The following is a 25110-nucleotide window of genomic DNA, read 5'->3' on the forward strand; positions in this document are numbered from 1 at the left end:
TACATATATGTACTGTGTCCCTACTTTGTGTAGGACAAATATTCTCCAGATCTTTGTTGTGCCACCACTGGAAACCTTTCTTTACCCCATTTTTCTCATTAGCTAATTCATGATGAAATACTCATTATTTTGTAAAGCCTAAGGTACTACCCAGTACCAGAGATTTCATATCTCATATGTAAATATACTTGAACTCAAAAAAAAAAAAAAGAATCAATGTCTATATTCAGTCTTAAGTATCTTACTAGTTTGCCTGGAGTCATTCCACAAGCACAGCTGCCTGAACTCTTGTAGGGAACAGAAAGCTGCTTGCTGCTTTGCACTGTGTTTTTTTTTAGCAACTTAGGGCAATGGTTTATGTGATGACATCCTATCACATTTACATTGAGCTGGTTCCTTTGTTATTATCCCTGTCTGACCTATAAAATTGTGAGATATGCATTGCCAAATATGAAGACTACTAAATTGGCTTTTGAAATGCCTTACAGCTATTCTAGAATCTTCTAGACCTTGTAATGTAAAACTGTGTAGTATTTGTTCTAGATTCTAAAATACAACTTTTTGACAGCTAATCCTGAGATATATACCAATGAAAACTACATGATGTTTTTCCTCTTCTTTTGAACTAGGAGCTGAAGCTAATTTTATGATGAAAATTCATCCTCTGAAGAAGTATCCTGTAGATCTTTATTATCTGGTTGATGTATCAGCATCAATGCACAATAACATAGAAAAATTAAATTCTGTTGGAAATGATTTATCTAGAAAAATGGCATTTTTCTCCCAGGACTTCCGCCTTGGATTTGGCTCTTATGTTGATAAAACTGTTTCTCCATACATCAGCATCCACCCAGAGAGGATCCATAATCAATGCAGGTATGTAATGTTAGGTGTGAGTGATACTAAATGCATTTTTGTCTCATGAAATTTCATTTTGTTCCTATATAAACAACTTGGGTTTTATAGTTTTGTCTTATTAAATAAGAGTCAAAAACATTTGAGGAGGAAGTGTGTGTTTTCATCACATACACGAAACACCCTACCTCATATTAGTAACTTTTGATAATCTTTCAACACTCGGGCCTTATGTACATAAATACCTGGGTGGAAATTCTGTGTTCCTCCTTGATGATTGCTCCAAAATTGTTGAATTAAGCTTTAATACATTTTAAAGTATCTTTCTTGCCAATAATGAGTCTCTCCATCACTGCATATGATTGTGTATAATTATGCTGCTTTTGATGCAACTACTAAGTCAAAAGATGAACAACTGGGGCCAGGGATATAGCTCAGTGGCACAGTGCCTGCCTGGCAAGCTCAAGGTCCTGAGTTCAGTTCTTGGTACCACAAAAACTTGGTAATTAGAATGACTGATCTGAAAACAATATGCAGTATAAGAACCATTGTTGAACTCCTACCATTTTGTATGGTGAAGCTCTGTGTCATTTCCAATGGTTTTTAAAATTTTTTTTACTTGCTACTGTCTTTGATTGTTTGATCAATCTTACATTCTTATGTCTAGTGGACTTAGCCACTTCATTGAAGATAACAGTATGTAATATAGCAACCACTGTAAATTCCTATCATTTTGTTTTGAGCTCATGTGTCATTTCTGTTATTTTTGTGTTATTTTGATTTTGTCTTCATTGTTGTTTTGTTGGTTTTTTGATTTTTAAAACAAAAAAGTGAACATTTTACAACTTATAAGGCCTTTTTTCTTAGCTTTTTGGAATTCTAATTCTAAATAGAACATGCTTCACCTTGAAAAAAGAGGACTGACCTTAAATGTACAACTTTTAAGTACACCTTCTGTCTGTTCACTTATCAGAGGAATAAATCTGGATAATTCTTTTTCCATATATCATTTTTTAGCATGTTTCATACTTCCATAAGCTGCTCAAATTGCCTTACATCACATATTCCAAGTTACCAAAATGACTTTGTTGTCCATTGTACTGAACTGGAACTGATTTATCTTTTAATGGAGTTTCATGAGCCCTTTCCTTAAAGATGAATGTATCTAAGAAAGAAATCTCACTTTCTGCGATATCATGGAATGGTCAAAATAATTTTAATGAATTTTAATTGGCCATCAATAATCCCACTGAGCATCATTTTAAAAATAAGTGTACTATTCCTTTTTACAAATCAAATAATATAATATTTAAACTGAATTCTAAAACTATTTCCCAAAAAGTGTTTTTCAGGTGTTCCACGACCAAGTATGATAGGAAGCTACTGAAAATTCTTACTTTGTTCTTAAAACTTCACAATACCTATTAGGATACTGGAAGCTCTTAGTTAGCCTATAGTAAAGAACATGTTTAACCTTCTTTATTTTTTACACACCAAACTTTAATGCTCTTATTTCCTCCTCACAAAGAAATGTTCACCAATAGTAAACTTATAATTTTACACACTTTTATGTTACAGAATTTCCCTGGCCAGAAAAACAATTCTACTTCCTTCTACCAATTATATGAATTTACTGTTACTAGTATTCTGGAACTTTTAAAAAAGCATAGCAACTGGACTTTGCACTTCTTCTTTTCCTGTATAGTGACTACAACTTAGACTGTATGCCTCCCCATGGATATATCCATGTACTATCTCTGACAGAAAACATTACTGAGTTTGAAAAAGCAGTTCACAGACAAAAGATCTCTGGAAATATAGATACTCCTGAAGGAGGTTTTGACGCCATGCTTCAGGCAGCCGTCTGTGAGGTAAGAAATATCATGTCATTTGGCATTTTTATTTTCTCTTTGATTGATGGAGTGAAACTGTAGCATAAAAGAACATCACCCGTGTTACTCATTCTGGTATATGTTTGGGACCAAAGATTTCAGCTGGGAAAGGACCATGTTCACAGATAAAGTCTTTCCCAAAGGGCTGCCCTTTTCTTGTACCACACTCCAAGAAAAAACCAGAAATAGCTTGCTGTCCCATTCACTTGACCTTGCTGTCCTGGTTAGTAACCTGGTTTATTCCTCCTCCAGTGGAACACTCAAAACATGCAGCTGGGAACCAGTGCGGTCAAATGACTGTGGTGGAATGGAGGATGTACAAATAAACGTAAATGCTACTTATGAAGCAAGCAGCATTGTACTTAGGTACATCATTCTAGCCTTTCTTAAAGTTTGTCAACTCAAACATATCGTTTACTTGAGGCAAAAACCACAGCACAGATCTATGTTATTGTGTTATTGTACAAGGTCTAATTACATGTTTATTTTAAGAGTCATATTGGATGGAGAAAAGAAGCTAAAAGATTGCTGCTGGTGATGACAGATCAGACATCTCATCTTGCTCTTGATAGCAAATTGGCAGGGATAGTGGTGCCAAATGATGGAAACTGCCATCTGAAAAACAATGTCTACGTCAAATCAACAACCATGGTAATGTAGTAATGCCTCATTCACGGCTATGACTTTGAGGGTTAAAGTTCAAGTTTAAGTTGGCAATTCCAATCTTTTATCAGAAATTACCTAGGGAGGCAAGATAAAGAACCAGGATAAGCCATGAAAGGGAATGCATAAAATATATGACTATCACACTTCGACAGCATCTAGGAACTGACTCTTTGATTAAACTACAAAGCATTGTATGTTTTAAAATAAAAGTGATGCAAGAGCTTACTTTTATATAATCCAAGGACCTTGAAAGGAAAAAAAATTGCCTTTGCTTTGTACAAATAGACTAGTTCCATAGGTCTGATATCTATAAACATATTAAATAATAACAAGAAAAATGCAATAGCCATGAGGAATATTCACAGTTCAATAGGTAGAAATTCAACAAAGGCCAGGAACAAAGGGGAAAAAAAAAGTAAAACAAAACAGGCTTTGCCTCCTTTATACCTCACTTCCTGCCCCTAAAACTTATGTTTGTGAGGGCTGCTTTTTAGAGCTATGAAGATCTGAATTGTTTTCTGGGGGTTGACACAGGCTTTGGATCATATGTTTAAATATAACCTTTTAGTGTTATATCATCCCCATATTAGATAAGTGTAGGCATAAATGTTGACACTTGTTTCTACATTCTTGCAAATGGCAGGATAGAAGCTGTCAAACGTTCTCAGTTCATGGGCCATACTCCCTAGAAGGTATTTTCATAGTTCTCTTGGTCCAAAAGAATCACCTAACAGTTCTCTTCATTAAGTAGTTAGGTCCATATTCCTTACCTACTCATTCCTTAACAATTTAATAATAAGACACACAAATGCAATATACAGATAGATAGTTATGCCATTTTTAATTAGTAATAGGAACTTCTCAAACTGTATAATCACACTGCACACTGCCACCTTCATTTCCTGTTCCACATTTATTTTCATGTTGAGTTACTTGGCAAATACATGTCCCCTAGACAAATAAAGCCAAATGTAATCTTAAAACTGTGATCAACCTCCAGCTAGTACGTTATGGGTCCCCGAAAATTATGGTCACTAATCGTTTCTCTGGAAATTTTGAAATTTTTCATAACACTCTTGCAAATGAGCTGTGGTGTTTCAAGGCACCTTGAATATAGTGTAGGAACTACAGTATTAGAAACATAAATTATGCTGAAATTTGTGTGGTTTCACACAATTGTGGTAAAATTTTTTAAAAAATCACCAGTTTATCTGGAACACCTGTCACGCTTATAGAAGGTCAAGGGGACAATTATTTTACCATTTCAAATAAACTCAGCACTTGGTTAGAGTTTCTAAAAATTCAAGATTTAGAATTACTCCACTAGTGTCATTCCCCTTGCTAATCTTGTATGCAGCTTCATTCACCTGACAGACCCACTTACTTCTGCTTAGTCACTTCCTGTCTATCCTTCCTCCTATTTAACTTCTTTTAATCTGAGTTAGTCTAATGTATTTATTGAAAGTGAAGGGGGAGACAAGAAGAACTATTCTAATGTGAGATGCAGAAGCATTTTTTTAAAAGAAAAACAACAGTGACATTATTCTCAAATTGCATTATTGTTTTGAAGTTTTGCCAAGTCACTGAAGTCATCTCTCCACAAGTGTATTTGAAAGGATGCTGGTGCTTATCTAGGGAAGATCCCTTAGGGAAAAAATAGCTATCATAATTTTAGACATATCATGTCATAGAACCTTATGAAAATAAATTGTAATTCCAATGGAATTTTAGATTCCACAGTGTTTGTGTTCTTGTGATATCAGGAAACTGGACAATCTATCATGAATTGCTTTTACTTTTTTGGTCATTCCACATGTTTAAAGAAATGAGCCTTCCACTTGCCATTGATTTAATATTCTAAGTAAACTAAGGAGGTGTATGCATGTTGATACCTTAGAATACTTTTCTCTAGTTATCACAGGTCTTTGTTTTAAAATATCCTTTCTTTAAGAACTCTCATTCCCCCATTTCTAGAATACTATCCTAAAACAAAAGAATCTAAAGCATTTGTACTGAATCCTTGGGTATGGATTTATTTGTACAAGATATGCAACTGCTCTGAAACCTCTTGTGTGCAAGGCTATATGTACATTGACTCTAAGCATATATACCTGCTCATTTTAAAGTGACTTCTATCCTCTTCAGTTTAGCTATGATGGAGACATTTTAAAATTTGTGTAAGTTAGACAAGTAATCAAACACTCTATCTGCAACAACCAATGCTAGTAATATTGAATGAGATCAAAGTTTCTTGAGAATGAGATCAAAATTCTGGTTCTTTTCCCTGTAAAGGGGAATAATTGACAAAAGACTTTTTATATGCCTGAATTATAAGATCTATAGCTCTACTTGTATATACAGCTATTTCATAAAAGTCAGTATGAGCCCTCGACTAATAAAAGCTACCATTCTGAGAGTATATATTCATGAACTGAAAGCACTGTAGCAAACGTTTTGCAAATTTATCTTTCTAACAACTCTGTGAGGTAATCCTAATTATCATCCTTTTCCAAACAAAAAGTGTGAAAGTGGGCAACCCACTCGGGTCCCCTTCTGTCCCTCTCTCAGACAGGAGCTTCCTTTCCCTCAATGAATATATTCTGCTCTTTAAAAAAAAAAAATGTGTGAAAGTTGGAAAAGTTGAAGTTACCTGAGGATAGACAGCTAGAAAAAAATTAATAAATTACAGATCTAGAACCCAGTCCACCACAAGCTTACATTAAAATCTGGATTCTTAACTACTTTGTCACGGTGTCTCAAAAAAAGTAGGAAAATCCAGAAAATATATCATTTGTGTAATATCTGTTCTAATATTCCAGTTGCAGCCTTAATATATGATAGTATGAGCCAGATGACTTCCATAAAGTACAAGATACCAAATAGTTTAAAGTAATTTCTGTTTATACACTGTTCATATTTCATATGGCTGTTGGCAAATGATATTATATTATTGAATAAATTACATTTTCCCACTGCCTTTTCTTCAAGATTAAATGCCAGAATAAACAACCTGAGTAGATATGTAGTTTTAGAACCTGCTCCATAATAATGATAAAGAATGACATCCTTTCTAAGTTGTGAGGTGCTAATACAAAATCATTAATGATACAGAAAATGAGCTATTAACACTGAGCGCTGGAATTTAATCATGCCTCCCCACCCAGCTCCTCCAGAGTTATTCCTAGCCTTGGCCAGAGACCTCCCACAAACCATGGACCCCACCCTTAGCAGAAGCCAAGAACAGCACAAAGCTGTCAGTCACAGTGAAAGGAGACCAAGGAGCAAGTACATGGAGGTCATGAAGTGAACCTTATCAATGGCATTTTCAGATGCTGGTATGAGTCTCACTACTAAATAGAGAGATGCAAATAGGCAAGATCCTATCATACTCTTTCTGTATGTACAGTACCAGTGCAAGCAGTTTATTAGTATCTGGTACCTTACAGTTGATATTTCCTTTTCCACATACCTTTTTCAAGCACGTGTTTACAGCATCTAAGGTGATGGAACATGTACATAACACACCTTAAATTTTTTATTCCCTTCCCCACCTTTCTCTCCCTATACTCCCCATCTCTTGCCCATCTTCTTTTTTGAAAAAGATGTGCCCAGCCAGTGATTCTTCATCCATTCTCTTATATGTCCTTAGAATTCCCTACTGCTGATTTCATAGTCCATTCCTTTTCCTGCAGTTATGTTGGGATGCAAGTATATCAGCATCTTACATGATTAAGGCAGAACTGTATCAAGATGCGATATGTATACATATGTTTATATGTATATGTACCAATACAAGTACCCCACAATGAGTACATTTATTATATATTCCAAACATATAAATAAAAGGAAAAAAGACAGAATTTCAGGAGGCACATCATGCATCACTGCAGACTTACACTTCCTCATGAATAAAGTCAACAACGATTGTGCCTCTTCTCATGCAGTTTTGTTAAACATGTATTTGACTTTTGTATGCTATTTAGCAAGCTGGGTTTTTTACTGTGGGTAGCCTTCAGTTTTTCTAGAACTGCCAGTGGAAAAAGAAGCTTAAGAACATTTTAAACTAATTTAATCCTTTACTTTCCTACAAGCGTTAACAAGCGTTTATCAAGTTATTACATTTTTTTTTTCTAAAAGAGATGTTTTTGACATTTTCAAAGTCTGGAAAACATTTGTAGCTAATATTGATACCAGATAGAGTTCCATTAACTACATAATTGTAATCTTTCAGTAAAGTCTGTTAATTATTTTCACTGCTCTGTAAGAAATAGCCTCTTCAGTTTCAGAGAATGTTAAGTATCTCTGTGTTTCTGCTTCCCAGCTTTGTGTTTCAGCTACATATTAATAAAAATGAAAATTCACCGAGCACTTAATTTGTGCCAGGCATTGAAAGCAACAAGAGAGATTTAAGTCAATCTGCAGGTTTGTTTAAATAATGTGACATTTTATGGAGCTTCTAAAACTAATGCCTGATTTCATATTAATGTTTGCTGAAGTGTCTGCTATAAATTTTAAATATTGTAAAAATTTCTGCATTATTTTATGAAACCTAATTTGAGTGCTTTTTATGTTCTCCAAAAAGTAGCCAGAAAATGATGTCTGCAAATAATATTTAGCTGGATTTATTATGATTATTATTATTGAAAGCATATGTTGCATGCAGAATTCACCTACAACGGGCTCTGAGGATCCTGGCTCTGCTTCTGTAGTGCCTCTGGAATGGAACAAAATGAAGGCTAGGAATAGACTAGCAGCACAATAAAATTTAAATTTGATTTTAAAAATTATGGAATATAATATTATAATGAAATTAGATGTTGTGGTCAAATCATCGTAGGAAGAATAATTTTGTTACCACTCTTGAAATGCTTATAAAAATTGTATCCATGCTCTGCTTCAGTAAGGAGAGTACCGTGATCCCAAATGATACCTGTTTTTGGCAGGGGCCATAAATTCCAACATCTGATAGGTCAGTTACAAAGGGTAAATAGATGAAGCAGACCAATTGAAGCATAACCAAGAGTATATCTGACACATTTAATAATGGCCCCCTAATATTTCTTCTTAAGCAATCATTTATTAAAACCACTCAATATCCTGTGGAGATGAAATGCTGCTTTGTTTGTTTCATAAATGAGAAAATGGAGGGACTGAGGTATCTTCATCCTGTCTGCAGTCAGACTCCCTTGTAGAGTAGTGCTTGCAATGGGCACCAACCAGTGTAGCTTCAAGACAGGAGTCCCTGGTTCACTATAAATGTTGATGAAGTAATTATAGAATGGTAAATGAAAGTCATTACATTATCTCAATTATCACCACATAAGTCTGAGAGGTAAACACTAGTATTTATATCTGTTAAATATATATATGGATATAGATATGCAAATAAAATTCCACAAATATTGACTGCTGCCCAGTCACACAGTTTATTAGTCAAATTTTCATCACTATAGCAATTACCTGGGATAATCAACTTAAAAAGAAAAGATTTATTTTGACTCACAGTATTGGAGGCTATAGTCCTGATAGGTTGTTCCCATTGCTTCAGGCCTATGACAATACATCATGGTGGAAGCATATGGCAGAGTGAAACCACTTGAATCATGGCCTTGGTGCAAAATAGAGAAAGAATAAAGGAACAGGTTCCCATAGCCTCCTTCAAAGACTCACCCCAATGACTGGAAGACCTTCCACTAGGTCTCAGTGCTTCAGTGTTACACTGCCTCCTACCAGCACCTGTCTGGGGACAAAGCTTTCAACACATGGGCCTTTGGGAAGGAATAGTGAAGATTCAAACTATAGCACATAGTAAGCAATAACAAAGCAAAGAGATGAAGCTCCAGGTGGTCTGTTTCCAGAGTTTCTGCTCTTAGTGTGGTTCTCAGATGTAATTTTCCCTTCTAGGGGGTCATTTCCATGTCCATAGATATGGTAGTCACAGCTAAGGAAAAGAGGTGCTACTCTCTAGTGGGGAGAGTCGGGAATGCTGATAAACTTCCTGAACTCTACAGAATGCCCTCACAACAAGGAATATACAGCCCCAAATATTGAGGAAATCCTGCTATTGAGAAACCCTGGTCTATGCAGTTATGGCTGTACTTCCACATAATAGAAAATAGGGCCCCCTCCCTCACTGTCTCTGCCACAGGAACCCAGGTGAAAGGCACCAGAAGGCCCAGAGACCAGAGGCAACCCCATGACACAGTAGGGTCCTAACTAGGATGCACAGGCTGGACAGGCAGGAGAAGTGGCATGAAAGCTCCAAAACAACAGTGACAGTACAGGCCAACATGTGGTAAGTTAGGTGAACTAGCATTGTACTTAGGGACAAAGACACCAAATAGAAGCAGGAGTGTGGGGTCACCACTGTTCTCTTTTTTTATTGTCTTTTTGGTTTTTTGTTTGTTTCGTTTTTTCTTTTTTTTGTTGTTGTTATTTCTTTTTTTCTCTCTCTCTCTTTTCTAAATAGCTGGGGAGAACTCTAGCCACAGAAAACTAATCCCCTAAACCCAGGGACCAAGTTCAGATAATCTTTTGCTTACTACCTCATTCTTTCTCTTCTTCCCTCTCCTCTAGGTTCCCAAAGTTTGTGTGATCATCCTCTGTTCTCCAGCCTTGCTTCTACTTTCTTTTCCTTTATCTTTGTTTTTTCCACTATTCTTCTTAAATCAACCCACTGCAGGGTAAAATCACAGTAACAAGGGGAAAAAATTTGAATATAAGCTCCCAATTTGCAATCAGTTCTGTTATATAATTGTAGATTTTGCCCCTATCATTTAAGGCACAAAATTAATAACTACCACAATTTGTCAGATTCTCATCTGTGCTTGATGCTATTGTTATTGATAATTTTACTACTTTGGCTAGGATATCATATCTTTGTAATCAGTAGTTCTCTCTTCTATAACAATACTGGGAAGGTCTAGGGTAATAATCACACCACAGCCCAGCACCAAAGAACCGGGGACTGAGCCAAATAGATACCAACATCTCCCTCTTAATTAACTGGGAAGATAGGATCTTGGAACAGACACAAGCCAGGAAGATCCCACACACAGAAGACATCCATGAGGAGCAGACTTTCCTAGAGGACTTGATACTAGTGATACAGCTACCTACTGCAAAAACTTACAAGGATCAGCACAGAACACAAAATAAAAAAATTTTAAAATAGAAATGACAAGACACAGAAGCAAGATGAAATCTTAGATCTCCAGCCCACCCAGAACAAGTCCAGGAGACAACAAGATAGAAGAAAATGGAAGACACACACTGAAATTCCTGATATTATAGCAACCAAAGTAAAGAAACAAGTCAATGAACCTATAGAGGAAATCAGATCAGAAATGATCTCTCAGGCAACAAAAGAAATGTCAACATTCAGAAAGGGATTGCTTAGCAAATCTAGAGTAGAGATAGATAAAAAATAGATGATGACAGGGAAAGGATGCAAACTGCAAACAATCAGAATACGAAAGAAATAGAATGCATGAAGTGAATTCAAACAGATATCTAGGAAATTAGAAATTCCTTTGAAAGCTGGCAAAACCACTTGAATGAACCTGAAAACAGACTTTCAGACCTTGAATACAGGATCATGGATAGAAATAATGAAAGGAAAGATATCTTGAAAATAAGAACAGATCAGGAAATAACGATCACCAGCTTCCAAATGACAAAAAGAAAAATCATATAACAATAATTGGTGTAAGAAAAAAGCCAGAGCCAGAATAAATTACATTAAAAAATCTATTTGCAGAAGTAAGAGCAGAAAATTTCCCAAGATGAGAACAAAATCTGACAGTTAACTATCACATGTAGAACTCTAATTAGCCATAACCAAAACAAATCTACACCCAGAGACATAATAATCAAGATCCTAGGAATTCAGCAGAAGAATGGAATATTAAAAGCTGTTAGAGGAAAAAAAAAACAGATCACCTATAAAAGAAAACCCATTCAAATCACAGCAGACTTCTCAACACAATGCTCAAGACAAGAAAGGCTTGGAGTAAAGTATTTCAAGTCCTGAAAAAAAAACAATTTCCAACCCAAATTAATTTACCCTGAAAAACTATCTTTCAAAATTAATGGAGAAATAAAGAATAGCTGAAGAAAAAGTCATGACCACCAAATCAACCCTACAAAGAGTATTAAAAAATATTGTAGCTGGAGATAAAAATGACCACAATTACAAAAAAAAGAACAAAAAGAAGCCACCAGGCATGGCAGGCAATTAAACAGAGGGGAAAAGAAGGTAACTAACACCTGGAAAATAACATGACAGATAAAACAATACATATCAGTTATTACCATCAAAGTAAATGACCTCAATTCACCAATCAAAAGAAACAGATTGGCAGAATGAATTAAAAAACATACACAAGAAACACATTTAACTCCAAAAGAAACTCATAGACTGAAAATTAAAGGATGGAAAACAATATTTCATGCAACAGGAACCCAGAAAAAATTAGCAAAGGTGACTATTCCATTTGCAGACAATGAGAACTTCAAACCAAGAATGATCAAAAGCAATAAAGAAGATCACTACATACTTGTTAGGGGAAAACTTCAAAAGGAAGAGACAAAAATCATAAATATGCATGCACCAAATACAGGAGTACCCAACTATATAAAACAAATATTAATAGACATGAAAAATCAAACAATAACACATTCTAACAAGAGACTGTAATACCCCATTGTCACAAAGAGATAGATCAACTAGCCAAAAATCAGCAGAGAAATAACAGAACTGAAACAAATCTGTGAGTCAAGGGACTTAGTAGATGTTTATAAAGTATTCCACTCAACAACATCACAATACACATTCTTCTCAGCTTCTTATGGGATGCTCTCTAAAATAGACTCTATACTACTGCATAGAACATGCTTAAATAAATACAAAGGAGCTGAAATTACCCCATGCATATTATTTGACATTAGTGCAATGAGATTGGAAATTAATAGCAAAAGAAACTGCAAGAATTCCATAAACACATGGAAATTAAATAACACCATCTTGAACAACGAATGAGTCACACATGAAACTAAAGAAGAGATTAAACAATATGTACAATCAAACAAAAATGCAAATACAATTTACCAGAACCTATGGGATACAATGAAAGCAGTCCTAAGAGGGAAATTTATACCAGTGAATTCTCATAACAGGAAAACAGAATAAGCACAAATAAACAACCTAATGCTGCACTCCAAACTTTTAGGAAAAGAAGAGCAAGTCAAGCCCAAAGCCCATAGAAACACACTCACTCAACTTATCTTTGACAAAGGGTCTAAACATGTTTACTGGAAGAAGGATAGCCTCTTTAATAAATGGTGCTGGGAAAAATTGTCTGTCTACATGCTGAAGACTAAAACTAGACCCATCTCTATCACCATTCACTAATGGATCAAGATCTAAATATTAAAACAGAAACACTAAATCTACTAGAAGAGAAAGTAGGTAGAAATCTCAAAGACAGAGTTGTAGGCAGAGAGTTCATGAATAAAACCCAAGCTGCAGGGGAAGTTCTTCAAAGAATCACCTGGGATGCCATCTTACTAAAAAGCTTTTGCACATCAAAAGAAATCACCAACAGAGTGAAAAGAAAACCCACAGAGAGGAAAAAATTTTAGGCAACTATCCCTAAGACAAAGAACTTTCATCGAGAACATAGAAAGAACTGAAAAAAAATCACGGCCCCTAAATTCAGAGACCCAATCCAAAATGGGCATCTGAGATGAATACATATTTCTGAGATGAAGAAATACAAATGGCAAATAAATATAAAAAAAAAAATTCGACATCATTGGTCATTCAAGAAATGCAAATTAAAACAACACTGAGATTCCATCTCACCCCAGAAAGAATGGCTATCATCAAGACCTCAACCAAAAGCAAATGCTGGTGGGCTGTGGGAAAGAAGGAGCACTTCTTCACTGTTATGGGAGTATAGACTGGTATAACCACTGTGGAAATCACTGTGGGGGTTCCTCAAAAAATTTGGATTAGAGGTTCCATTCAACCTGGCTATTCCCCTTCTAGGTTTTTTCCCAGAAAAATTAAAGGCGTCATACCACAGTGATATATGTGCACCCATGTTTATAGCAGTACAACTCATAATAGCTAAATCTTAGAAACATCCCAAATGCCCATCAACTGAGGAATGGATAAAATTATGTGGTATTTTTATACAATGGAGTACTACTCATCTATAAAGAAGGATAAACGTGAGGCTTTTACAGGTAAATGGATACAACTTGAAACCATACCCATAAGTGAAATAAATCAGACCTGCATACATAAACATATTGTCTCCTTAGTATAAAAAACTGAGCAAATACGATTCAAAATGTGCAGTAGGTGTTACAAAAAGGGAAGAAACTGCTTAAAAGGAAAGAATAATTGGGAAGGGGGAAAGGCGAAAAGAAGGAAGAGAAAAGACTATCTATCTATAGGTATATATATATGTATATATATACATATATATGATATCTAAGATAAATATACTACTAATTTCTGTTAGTTCATTAAAAAGTATAGTTTGTGCTTATATTGTTTGATTAATGCTTATATTTTTACCTATATTTTCATACCTATATCTTTTAATCTGAGCAACTACTTTGAAGATAACAATATACAATATATTAACTATTGTTAATCTCCTAATACCTTGTTTTGAAACTTTGCATCATTGCTTTTATTGTTTCTTTCTCTTTAAAAAAAAATTTAACTTAATGAGGTTTCATGGAAAAATTGCATTTGCAAACTATTTCTAGTTTACAAAATTTTAATCTCTAGCTGTTTTGTATGAGTTACTGTTTGCATAATTAGACTCAGTTACTTATGAGTGTTTGATTACAATTTTCCCTGGTTTTGTCATTTTTTTCTAATGCACAATAAAACGTTCACATGTTAAAAAGTAGGCTATCTAAGTAGATGTGGACTGACAGTATATATTTTAAAGTTTTCATCTCTAAATAAATCTCAGCTGTCAGATTGCTTCCATATTATTTGTGTCTTTCCTCTAAAAAAGAAGTCTGAAATATAATTCATATAGTTGACATTTTATTTAATTTGTTGGGGTTGTTTACATACATTATTACAATGTTCAATATTTAAAATTCTAAATCATCTTATAAACTTTTTATTACTAATTTTACTTAAGATGGAGAGAAACTTAAATAGTTCTCTTTTCCATCTAGACACACAGGTTATTAAACTTCTACCGTGCATCTCTACACAGTTATCACTTTAACTGCAATTACTCCCAAAGACTCTTTCTTACCTACTCTTCTCTTCTGACATGTATAACTTACTTCTCACAGCCTTAACTACTTAGCAGCTGGCTTGGCGTATTGCTTTACCTTCTCCCTTTTGCCCCTGACATGCTTGTTATCTCTAGTAATTATTCTCAGGGTTAAGAGAAACAACGTGTAAGGGGTTAGACAAAGAGGGTTAGGTTGAGGGGCAATGACAGCACTCAAAGAAGACAGCCGCGTGTGAGGGAGTATGTTCTCCTGCTGGTAAAATAAAGCACATAAAAGATAAAATCTTTAATGATAATATGCTTCATAGAAGAAGGGGGAAGTGGCCTCAGAAAGGGCCATTAATCCATAGGTCTCTTGTCAACGGTGGTTTATTTAAACATCTGTTATACATTTGTAACTTTTAGAAATCTGCCTCAAGGTACTTGGAATTTTCTTTTAAAACAGATTTCTCTCTAGGGTTTGAAACATGTGTTCTCTTAAGCTTAAAAATCTGACCAATCTTTTTAATGAGCTTCTGACCAAACTAGAATATTCTAGATTTAAATTTTGTGTACATTTAGCAAATGTGATTTCCTGTTTTTGCAAGGGGAACGAGATTAAGAAGGCTCCAAAAGCTACTTACATTTTCAACTGTTCTTTAAATACTCATTTTTATGTGAGTTAAGTATTGGCCTGTTAAAAACATATGGATTAAATTTTCCTTAAAAATATGAATAGCTTTTTTAAATTAAGGAAAGTGAGTTCTTGGCAAGCTGCAATTACTTTTTGTCAAAGCAAAATTATTTGAAAAGTAGTTGCTGCCATTAAAACAATATTCCCAGTACAGCTAGGTTTACCTTGCCTTTGCTTGTTCTCTTTCATTTACTCGTACTATGCAAACAGTTATAAATCTATTTTAAAATGATGCATTTTATTAGGAATGGGAATAAGAATTTAGCTGGCAGAATGTATATTTGGAAGATTTTTTTTTCTATCACTTTAAAATTACATTCTTAAGAATTGCCCTTGGCAGAACTGTTCTTATGCAAACCCATGTGGTAATACTTTTTAAGCCTTTTTCATAAATTGGTTTCATATCACATTTAAATGCAACCCATGAAAATATGAATAGTTACTGCCACCACAAAGATGGACGATATAGAAATAAAAGGATATTTATGGCTTCTCCTTGGGATTGAACCCAGGGCATCACACACACTAAGGACATGCTCTACCACTGAGCTACATCCTCAGCCCCAGTAATATTTTTAAACATCAGACTACACTTTATGTCTATATTTATAAATTTAATATGTGGGTTGTGGAACTCAGATTATAAGTGAAACTAGTCTATTTAACTTTTTGCTAAGTTCATATAGTTTCCAAAATGCAGAGATATTAACAATAAAACTGGTTTAGCAAAAATTTCCAATAAAAATAAAATACAGTGAGGAGTGGACAGTGCAACAAGAGCGGAAACAATGGAATAATTTGAACTTCAGTTATATGGTACTAGTTAAGCTCAGTCGCCAAAGCTTTGGCTTATGCAGTTAGGCACCAACAAACAAGTAGGAGGACTACAGGTAGAGTCTGATATCGTCACTCTGGGAGATGAACTAGAGTTGAAACAATCACTTTAATTCCCAGAAAAACACTTACACAAAAATTGAGAGTACTATATAACTTTAGATAGCAATTTCTGTCAGTTTGAGTTTCTCACATTTTTTAATCTGATTTAATTTTTACTTCTGGGAATTGACCCCGGCTCTTGCACATGTTAGGTAAACACTCTATCTCTGAGCTACACCTGTAGCCCTTTAAACAAAATTTGATTTCCCTTCTCCTATTTTATCCCTAGATTTTACTACCACAAAGAATGCTACAATTGGTTCTGCATATGTTTTATCTATCAAAATGAAACAGGTTTATAATATATCACAAAACAGATGAAGTATACTGACAATATAGGGAGAGATGTTTAGTCTATATTTTGTCCAAGTAGCTAGAAATGAAAATCATACTTGCTGTTAGTTTTGAGTACCTACTGGATGTAAGAAACTTCACCAAATTCTTTACTATTATAGTTTCTTAATGTTGCCATTAGTCATGCAAGGGGGATATTATTCATGTGTTAGAGGATGGAACTGGGAACTTTTTCATGAAATGACAAACTAGGACTTGAGCACAGGGTTTTCTGCTTCTAAAGAAAATTTATACTATATCATGTCATAAGTCATATATATACATACATACATATTAGTGAGTATATTTGTGTATATGTATACAGACAGATATATGGATCTCTATGTGCATATGTTCATAGGTATATACATATACAGAAGTACGTATTTACATTTTAATACTTGTTACTGAACTTTGCCTCCAAATGTAATTGTCATTAATGTATCTATGCATATTTAATTATCTTTCAATTCCATCACTCTGAGTCTATGCTAATTTTTTAAAGAGGTCTTGATGGCTTTATGTACATTTTTCATTAGGCCCTCTTCATTTATGTGTTGTAGGTATTTATAGAGATTTCACCTACAAAAATGGACTTATTACATTGATATTGATGCTATATTTGAAAATAATTTAAATGCCTCTAGTAAAATCATAACATTTACCAAGCAAGTACATTGTTATGTAAGTTGCATGGTTTTCTTCACAATGGATATGTGTGAGGCTGAGCTACTAAAGTTCACTCTTTTTTTTTTTTTTCATCTTCTATTACAGGAACATCCATCACTAGGTCAACTTTCAGAAAAACTAATAGACAACAACATTAATGTCATTTTTGCAGTTCAAGGAAAACAGTTTCATTGGTATAAGGTATGCTAATTCCCAAAACATAAAAATTAGAATATTTGCATTGTGGTTGAAATTAGGACACTTCTTGGAATCAGAAATGTAATACTATATTAACTGAAGTATTAACTAAAGTACTTTATAGTGTCTCAAGTTAGCATTTAAATACAAATCCTACCTAAATTTATATCATCTAGAACCAAGTGTGTGTACTAAGTGCTATTTGGGAATTTTATTCAAGACACATCAACACAGCCTAGCATTTGACAATAATGACAAGACTTTGGCAAAGTGAATGCTTTCACACTCCATCTCTGCACTCTCCATGGCCAGAGCCCTGCTTATACTCTGGTCCATAGACATGTCCTTATAGTAGGTGAAAGTTGGAGAATATCAGCTTAATTTTCAATACTACCAGTACACTTAGTTTTGGTCTAGGTAAGGAGTTTTCCAATCTTTGTCTTGCTTGGGCTGCACTGAGTGATAAGAAATTATGTCAGGCCACATATAAAACATCTAGCACCAGTAATGGATATAAGTAACTAGACTCTAGGTTATCCAGGAAAGTACCAAAAGGAGCCATAGAGCTAGATATCCAAGCTCATTAAACACTTTGTGCCTGATCATAATTTTGGTAGTATCCAGAAACCTTTGGGCCAAGTGAGCTTTGTAAATAAGATAGGCACCAAGCAGCAGTATCACTCTGGAGACACCATGGAGTGCCCAGCCCAGAACTGCTCTCTTGTGCCCTTTCTGTGCATTCTTTGCAGTCTGTTAGGGTCTCTGCTCCCCAGTCATTTCCATGATGTTGTGATACCTTAAATTTCATGATGCATCACTGTTCACTGGTCTGCATCTGCTTGCTCACTCTATTTCTTCCTTCCACTAACTGTAGATCCTCTCAGTGCTCAGTCTCCAGTGCTCTCTATTTATTCTTTAAAATTTTTGAAAAAACTATATTTTTTCCTGGCTTCAACAAAAACTTGAACTTACTTGCATTTGCCAAAAGGCTGGTGTTCATTCACCCATTTGCCAAATACCTAACTACACTCTGAGACATCTTAATTATCTAATTATTATTAAGTGCTTTAATCATATCATTCGTCTTGTGGAAATCTACAATGAAACTTTATTTAATTTGCTGATTTTCAAGATGTGTTTGCCACAGAACCATTTTTTTAATGTAACAGCAAATTAACATCCACAGAAGTAGGACTCTGGCTCAAATTACATGATCCAACATACTTTAATAATAACAGAAACAGCTTTTATTTACCATTTACTTAACTATTTTCAAGCCCTGAGATTTTAAGCATTAATTTATCTACTTATCCTGGCTATTAAAATAATGGGGCACTTTTATTATTATGCCCATTTTAAGGTTAGGACACACTTAGAGAAATGAACTACTTGTCTAGAGGTTTCTACCACTCAAGTGCAGTGCTCCATATCTCTATGGTTAATAGTGATTTTGCGGGGCTGGGGATTTAGCTCAGTGGCGCAGCGCCTGCCTGGCAAGTGCAAGGTTGTGAGTTTGATTCCTGGTACTCGAAAATAAATAAATAAATAAATAAATAAATAAATAAATAAAATTAAATAGCTGATTTTATGTACAGACTGTTTAAATAGCTTTTCTCTTCTCTTTCCCTGCTGTTTACTATTTCTTCAGAGTATTATTGGCTCTAGCAGTTTCTCCCTACTCTTTTGTAAATTTGCCACTGATTGATGAACTATTAAATCAACTGTAATACTAACTGAATTATGTGCAGAGTAAGAATCATCAGCATCTAGAAGCCTGAGGAGCCCTTCTGAGAGTCCTGTGTATTCCACGAAGCCACCTACTTTACTTCCCACAGGTCTTTTTTACAAGCCATCATTTGTCTGCTTGAAGCAGCTTTGTAACTCATCTCCCAAATCCATTCTGTACATGGCTGCCAGGACAATCTACTAAAACAACATGCATATTCATATGATGGCCCAAAATAAAAGGTTCCAGGAGCTCCTTCTGATTAAAAGACCAAACTCTAATAGGGCACATGAGACCTCCTGGCCTCTACTTGTCTGTCTGGCCTCACTGTACTACTGCTCTCTGCCCACACTGTCCCTCGAGCTGTGATTCTAGTTGCCCTGTACGTGCTCACTAAGAAGGACGTTTTCCATCCTTTGTGTCTTTGTTTTTTCACCCTCCTTTCATGCCCATACTTGGAAGCCGTTCTCTCTCATTAATTGGCTAATTCTTACTCATCCTTTAAGAGAGAGCTCACAAGTCTCCTCTTCAAAGAAACAGTTCCTAATAACTTTCCCCTCCTCTGAAATACTTGCTGAGAACCCCTTTAATAGTGTCTGTGAATATTTCTGCTGCTTCACATGTACATTGTTTATGAAAATGTCACTTTCATATACCTGTAAGATCCTTAAGGATGGAAAGTTTTTTAACTTAGAAATTCAGCATTTCCAAGGTAGTATATAGTAGATGCTCAATAAAAGTTGAATAAATGAATTTTTGAAATTTATAAGTGATGTATTTTCCCTGTGATTTGAGATACCATGTTGTTAGTGCCTAAGTCTGGCTGGCATACAGTAGGAAGTTAATGATGCCTATGAACAGAAAAAAAGGGACTAGGTGCACTTTAAGCCTTTTATAACCTGATTCCTTATAACTATGTGCTCTTTGCTATAATCAGGCTAGTTTCTTCCCAGGAAGACCTGCAGGTCTCTGCTTATTCTCATTTTCCCTCTCGGCATATCCTGAGTTACTAAGTATTATCCACTGTGAGCATCTACCCCGTGATGCTCCCATCTGTAACTATGTCTTTTCCTCCTGTCTGGCCCAGCATGTCCCAAAGGTCATTCTATGCAATACTAGTCCTACACAGTATTTATCTTTGTTATGTGAGAAAATAGTTTGGTAACTGAAGAAGTACTGGAAAATGCTGCATTAAATAACGTTAAATTACTTTCAAATTACAGGCCTACTCTGACCAATTTAATTTGCAAAAGTGCACTTTGAATATTTAAGGGAGACACCTTAATGTATATGGGAGACACCATATACAGAATTCCCAAACTTATTTAAGGTCAGAACCCTTTTCATATTTGAAGTCTCCTGTGGCTATGTCCCGCAGAAGACACTTTGGGAAACGCTGGTCCATATTTTGATTGGATTGTTAGATCATCATGTAATTCAGGATGCACACATACAGCACACACACACACACACACACACACACACACACTCACCCTCATGCACATGCATGTACACATGCACACACTACTATTTCTGGGTTGATTAAATTTTTCATGTCTTAAAATTTTCATTCATGTAATGGCTCACTTTTCACCTGTAACTACAAAACTATTATTGTTACTGACCCATGACAGAGTGTTACGTAAATACTTTTGATACATTTTTATAGGAACTTCTACCCCTTTTGCCTGGCACCATTGCTGGTGAAATAGAATCAACAGCTGCCAACCTCAACAATTTGGTAGTAGAGGCCTATAAGGTATGTATATATTATGCACATCTTTTTCAAAGACACTTCCCCATTTCTGCAGCAAAGTACTGTATCACCTTGATGATACAAGTAAAAAGTGGTATTATGAAAGAATATAAGATTAGGAACTAGAACATAAAGTTTAGCTCTGGTTCTGCCATGAAGTTGCCACTACTCTTGTGATAGTCACTTCAATTTTTGTGCCTTCTTCATCTCATTGACACTAAACTTAGCATTGTACCACAGGATATCTAAATTTCTTTCTATAATTTTTATTTTTGTACCAGAAATCAAACTCAAGGACCTTGTGCTTGCCAGGCAGGTGCTGTGCCACTGAGCTGTATCTCCAGCCCCCTAAATTTCTTTCTAGATCCAATTCTCAGGGAGTCAAAAATCATAGCTAGAGAAGGCAGTTTATTACCAAAAAAAAAAAAAAAATATATATATATATATATATATATAAATTCCTATGTCATAAAGTAAGCAATTCACACTGTTATTTAAAGCAAATGTTTGCCCTGAAATATACTAATCAGGGATGTAAAAGGTACCAAGAAGATTCTGTTGGCTTCTCCATGATCATTTGATTGTTCACACAATGATTTAGCCATCTTGCTGAAAGAGTTTGACTAAAACAGTCACCCTGGGCTAGGGATACAGCTCAATGGCACAGCGCCTGACTGGCAAGCATGAGGTTGTAAGTTTGATCCCCAGTACCAAAAATAAATAAATAAATAAAAAATAAAAGAGTCGCCCTAATAGGTAAGTATTGCATTGAACCCATGGCCATACGCTGTCATCAGTTTTGCAAAGAGTGAATGCCTGAATGCAAGAAGATTAAAGAAACATCTGCTTTCTCAGACTGGGTTATGCCTGCATATAATAATCACTGTTAGGATGTTGTAATAATAGTGGCTGTTACTTTCACACTACTAAGAAGCAGCCACTTTCCAAGTATGACTTTATGTAATCCTCATACCTGACCTTTGAGCCAGGTGTTATTGTATATGTGTTGAAACCAAGCCTCAGAGAAGTGAAGCAAATCAGTCAAAATTAATAAGCAAAAGCAGGGTCTGAATCCAGGTGTTCCTCTATTCCATGCCCCAGGTGCTTCCTGCAGTGCGATTCCACATGTATGATGTCTCTGCTGAATTTATGGGTCATTTAGAAAGTCTCACTTCCCCACCTTCTCTGACTTGGTTCCCAACACATGCAGAATTTAACCAACTAAATAGGAGCCAGACTGTCCGTGAAAAGCCTCAGGCTTGTTCTCTTCTGCTTTTCTTCAGGCAATATTCCCATCAATTTTGGTGCAAAAGGAAAAGAAAAGAAATAGACGCAGAATATAAAATGAAGACCCTTTATAAACTTATTTTTACAAGGAAAATGAATCTTATTAAATTTTTTTTTGCCTAGGATTTATTTTTTATCTGAAAACTATGTTGAATGAAATAAGGAGAAACATCTTAAACTACATCTCTCTCCCATTGTTACAAAAAGAAAAACACATTAAAGCCAGGGAAATTTGGATTAAAGAAAAATCAAATGTGTATACCATTCATTTCTATTCATAGTTTGTTCCTAAGAATAATCCAAGTAAGAAAGGGTCTTACACTGTTAAACATCATCTTGCCTTTTTATAACTCAAAGTCGATACATTGACTTGTGTTGTCACATTCTACCAATGGAAAACTGCAGTTACTGGTTTCATGTTCATTTCCTGAGAAGTATGGGATGTGGTAGCCCACCGTGGTTCTCATTAACTTTACAATGGGAGAATACTATTAAATTAAAAAAAAAAAACTTACTCTGACTAATTTCCTTACATTGAGATCCTGTTACTATTTTTATGTGTCTGCAGTTTCAAATTCTTCTAAAATTTCATTTCTCCATAGTCCCAATGAAACAATTCACAACTCATAGAAGAATTATATAGCAGGGAAAAATAAGAGTCTGTCTCATAAAAGGGAAGCTTAAAACTGTAAGGAGCTTAGTTTTTAAATCTCAAAACTGGAAAAAAATTAGAAATTTAGAGATTTGTGCTCACACACAGCTTGAGAAGCATTGGCTGAACTTGTTTAAGGCCTTAAGAGAAGCTAAATTTCACAAAGGCAAACTGAGAGTGCTCCCTGTGTTAGACATTTCCTTCTGACCTTTCAAAATATTGCCTGTCAACATCATTTGTATACCACTAGACATCTCTATTGGTTTGCTAAAATTAATTCATAATTTCAGTGTATGAGATGCCCAGGAGATTAGAAAATGTAATATTTAAGAAATAAAATTAGTAAAGTAAAAAATTAAAAGCCACTGAAAAGTTTTACTTCATACATGCCACTTTTCTTAGAAAGACATAGATATACATATAAATATAGATATATAGAGATACAGATATATAGGTAGATAAGAGATACAGAGATAGAGATATAATATATAGAGAGATGTAATATATATACATACGTATTGTTTTTCCCTTCCTTTCTTTTTACAAGTATGAGATATGGATTTTTGCATATAGTAGACTCCTAGCTTTATGAGACACATTGCACATAGATCTTAAGGTTGTATTTAAGGGAGCTGGAACCTTTGGCAGTCAGAAATTGCGATGGGAGAAATTAGTGGGTGCCTAACACATGATGGGCATTAAATGGATGCTTACTCAATGGCATGTAAGTAAGTAGATGAATCAATCAGTGGTGGCTTCTCGCTCAGTAAGAGGCCCTATTTTAGAATTAAGTCTTGAAACTAACTTAATTGACACAAGCATGGCCTGGGGACTTGAAAAAAATTCTAGGCCATTGTTGGAGAGCCATGTTCTCCTCAAGAGGTCCCTTCCCACTCTGTAACAGAAAGGTATTCTGGCATTCATGGTACTCAAAGTGCTTGAAATTAAAGTACTTCTTTAACTTTATATGTCAGAAGCAGGTAGTCAAAATTCACCCTTTATGATATGTGTTCTCAATGTGTTATTTAAACTTTATCAAAATACAAACAGCGTTGCATTTTTGTGAGTCAGGCTGAATGAGAAATAACTTTGAAACGATCAAAAACCAGTCATGGATATGTCTGTGCAAATAGAAAATTTAAATTCAGATAATCTAATCTGTCAGTATTTCTTACACATTTCAAATATAATTGGTTTGTTATGTTCATCTTTTTATACAAACCAATTCCAATTTCGCTAAAAATTAGAATGATTTAATAAACCTGACTCTGCTTTGTCGCTTACATTTGAAACTACTGTGGCAAGTAATTTTAAAATGATGTCTTTGCAGAAGCTCATTTCAGAAGTGAAAATTCAAGTGGAAAACCAGGTACCAGGCGTCTATTTTAACATAACTGCCATCTGTCCGGACGGGGCCCGCAAACCAGGCACGGACGGATGCAGAAATGTGACCAGCAATGATGAAGTATGTAGCCACGTGTTTTCCTCACTTAAGATACACTCGTTCTTTGGTATGCTTCCTCGCGGAATGCCAAACCATTCTGAAAAACTACCGACTCCTCTCAAGAATCTTATTGGCACTTCAAAGTAACTATTATTGTCTCTTCTGATAATTCATTCTTGTTTTCACTCAAATAACCATTCCCTCAAACTTTCATGTTATAATAAACACGCACCACATTAAGCACTTAATAGTAGTAACTTCATACATAGGTGTCACAACTGGTAAAATAAGGAAAGCTATAATTATGATGCTAATGCCTTTTTAGTTGCACACTGCACATTCTCAGAGTAAATGTGAGGTTGAAAGTAATGCACCAGAGGAAGAAATGGAGATGTTTAGAAAGATTAAGAATTCCAAAACCCTCCACTTTGTGATTGTCCCAATACATCCGTAATGAGGGAGGGGACTTTGTTAAACGCAATCAAGAGCAGCACTTTACCTAAAGGGGGTGAGATGTAAAGTGAAGCCTGGATGATAGTGGCATCAGGAAATAGGATGAGAGGAGAGAGGAATTCTCTGACAATTGGCACAGTAGAGAACAGAAAATACTTTTAGAGGAAATCCTCGTAGGATGAAGTCATTTGTAGTTAGTCATTCACCCCTTGAGACATTAGCTATCTCATTTTTTTGTTTGTTTGTTTGTTTTCCAGTACCAGGAATCGAACTCACGACCTTGCACTTGCCAGG

General features: G+C 35.1%; 1 protein-coding gene across 1 annotated transcript in view; it reads left to right on the forward strand.

Annotated features, from left to right (window-relative positions):
- Positions 1–25110, forward strand: part of Itgb8 (integrin, beta 8) — an 87318-nt gene that overhangs the window by 50777 nt on the left and 11431 nt on the right. The window contains exons 4-9 of the mRNA XM_005377365.2: positions 630–876; positions 2561–2726; positions 3240–3398; positions 17406–17501; positions 20894–20983; positions 24250–24384. Of these exons, the coding sequence (XP_005377422.1) occupies positions 630–876; positions 2561–2726; positions 3240–3398; positions 17406–17501; positions 20894–20983; positions 24250–24384 (893 nt within the window). The remainder of the gene's footprint in view (positions 1–629; positions 877–2560; positions 2727–3239; positions 3399–17405; positions 17502–20893; positions 20984–24249; positions 24385–25110) is intronic.

This window comes from Chinchilla lanigera, unplaced genomic scaffold (assembly GCF_000276665.1).
Source record: "Chinchilla lanigera isolate Chin_1 unplaced genomic scaffold, ChiLan1.0 scaffold00009, whole genome shotgun sequence".
Lineage (NCBI taxonomy): Eukaryota > Metazoa > Chordata > Mammalia > Rodentia > Chinchillidae > Chinchilla > Chinchilla lanigera.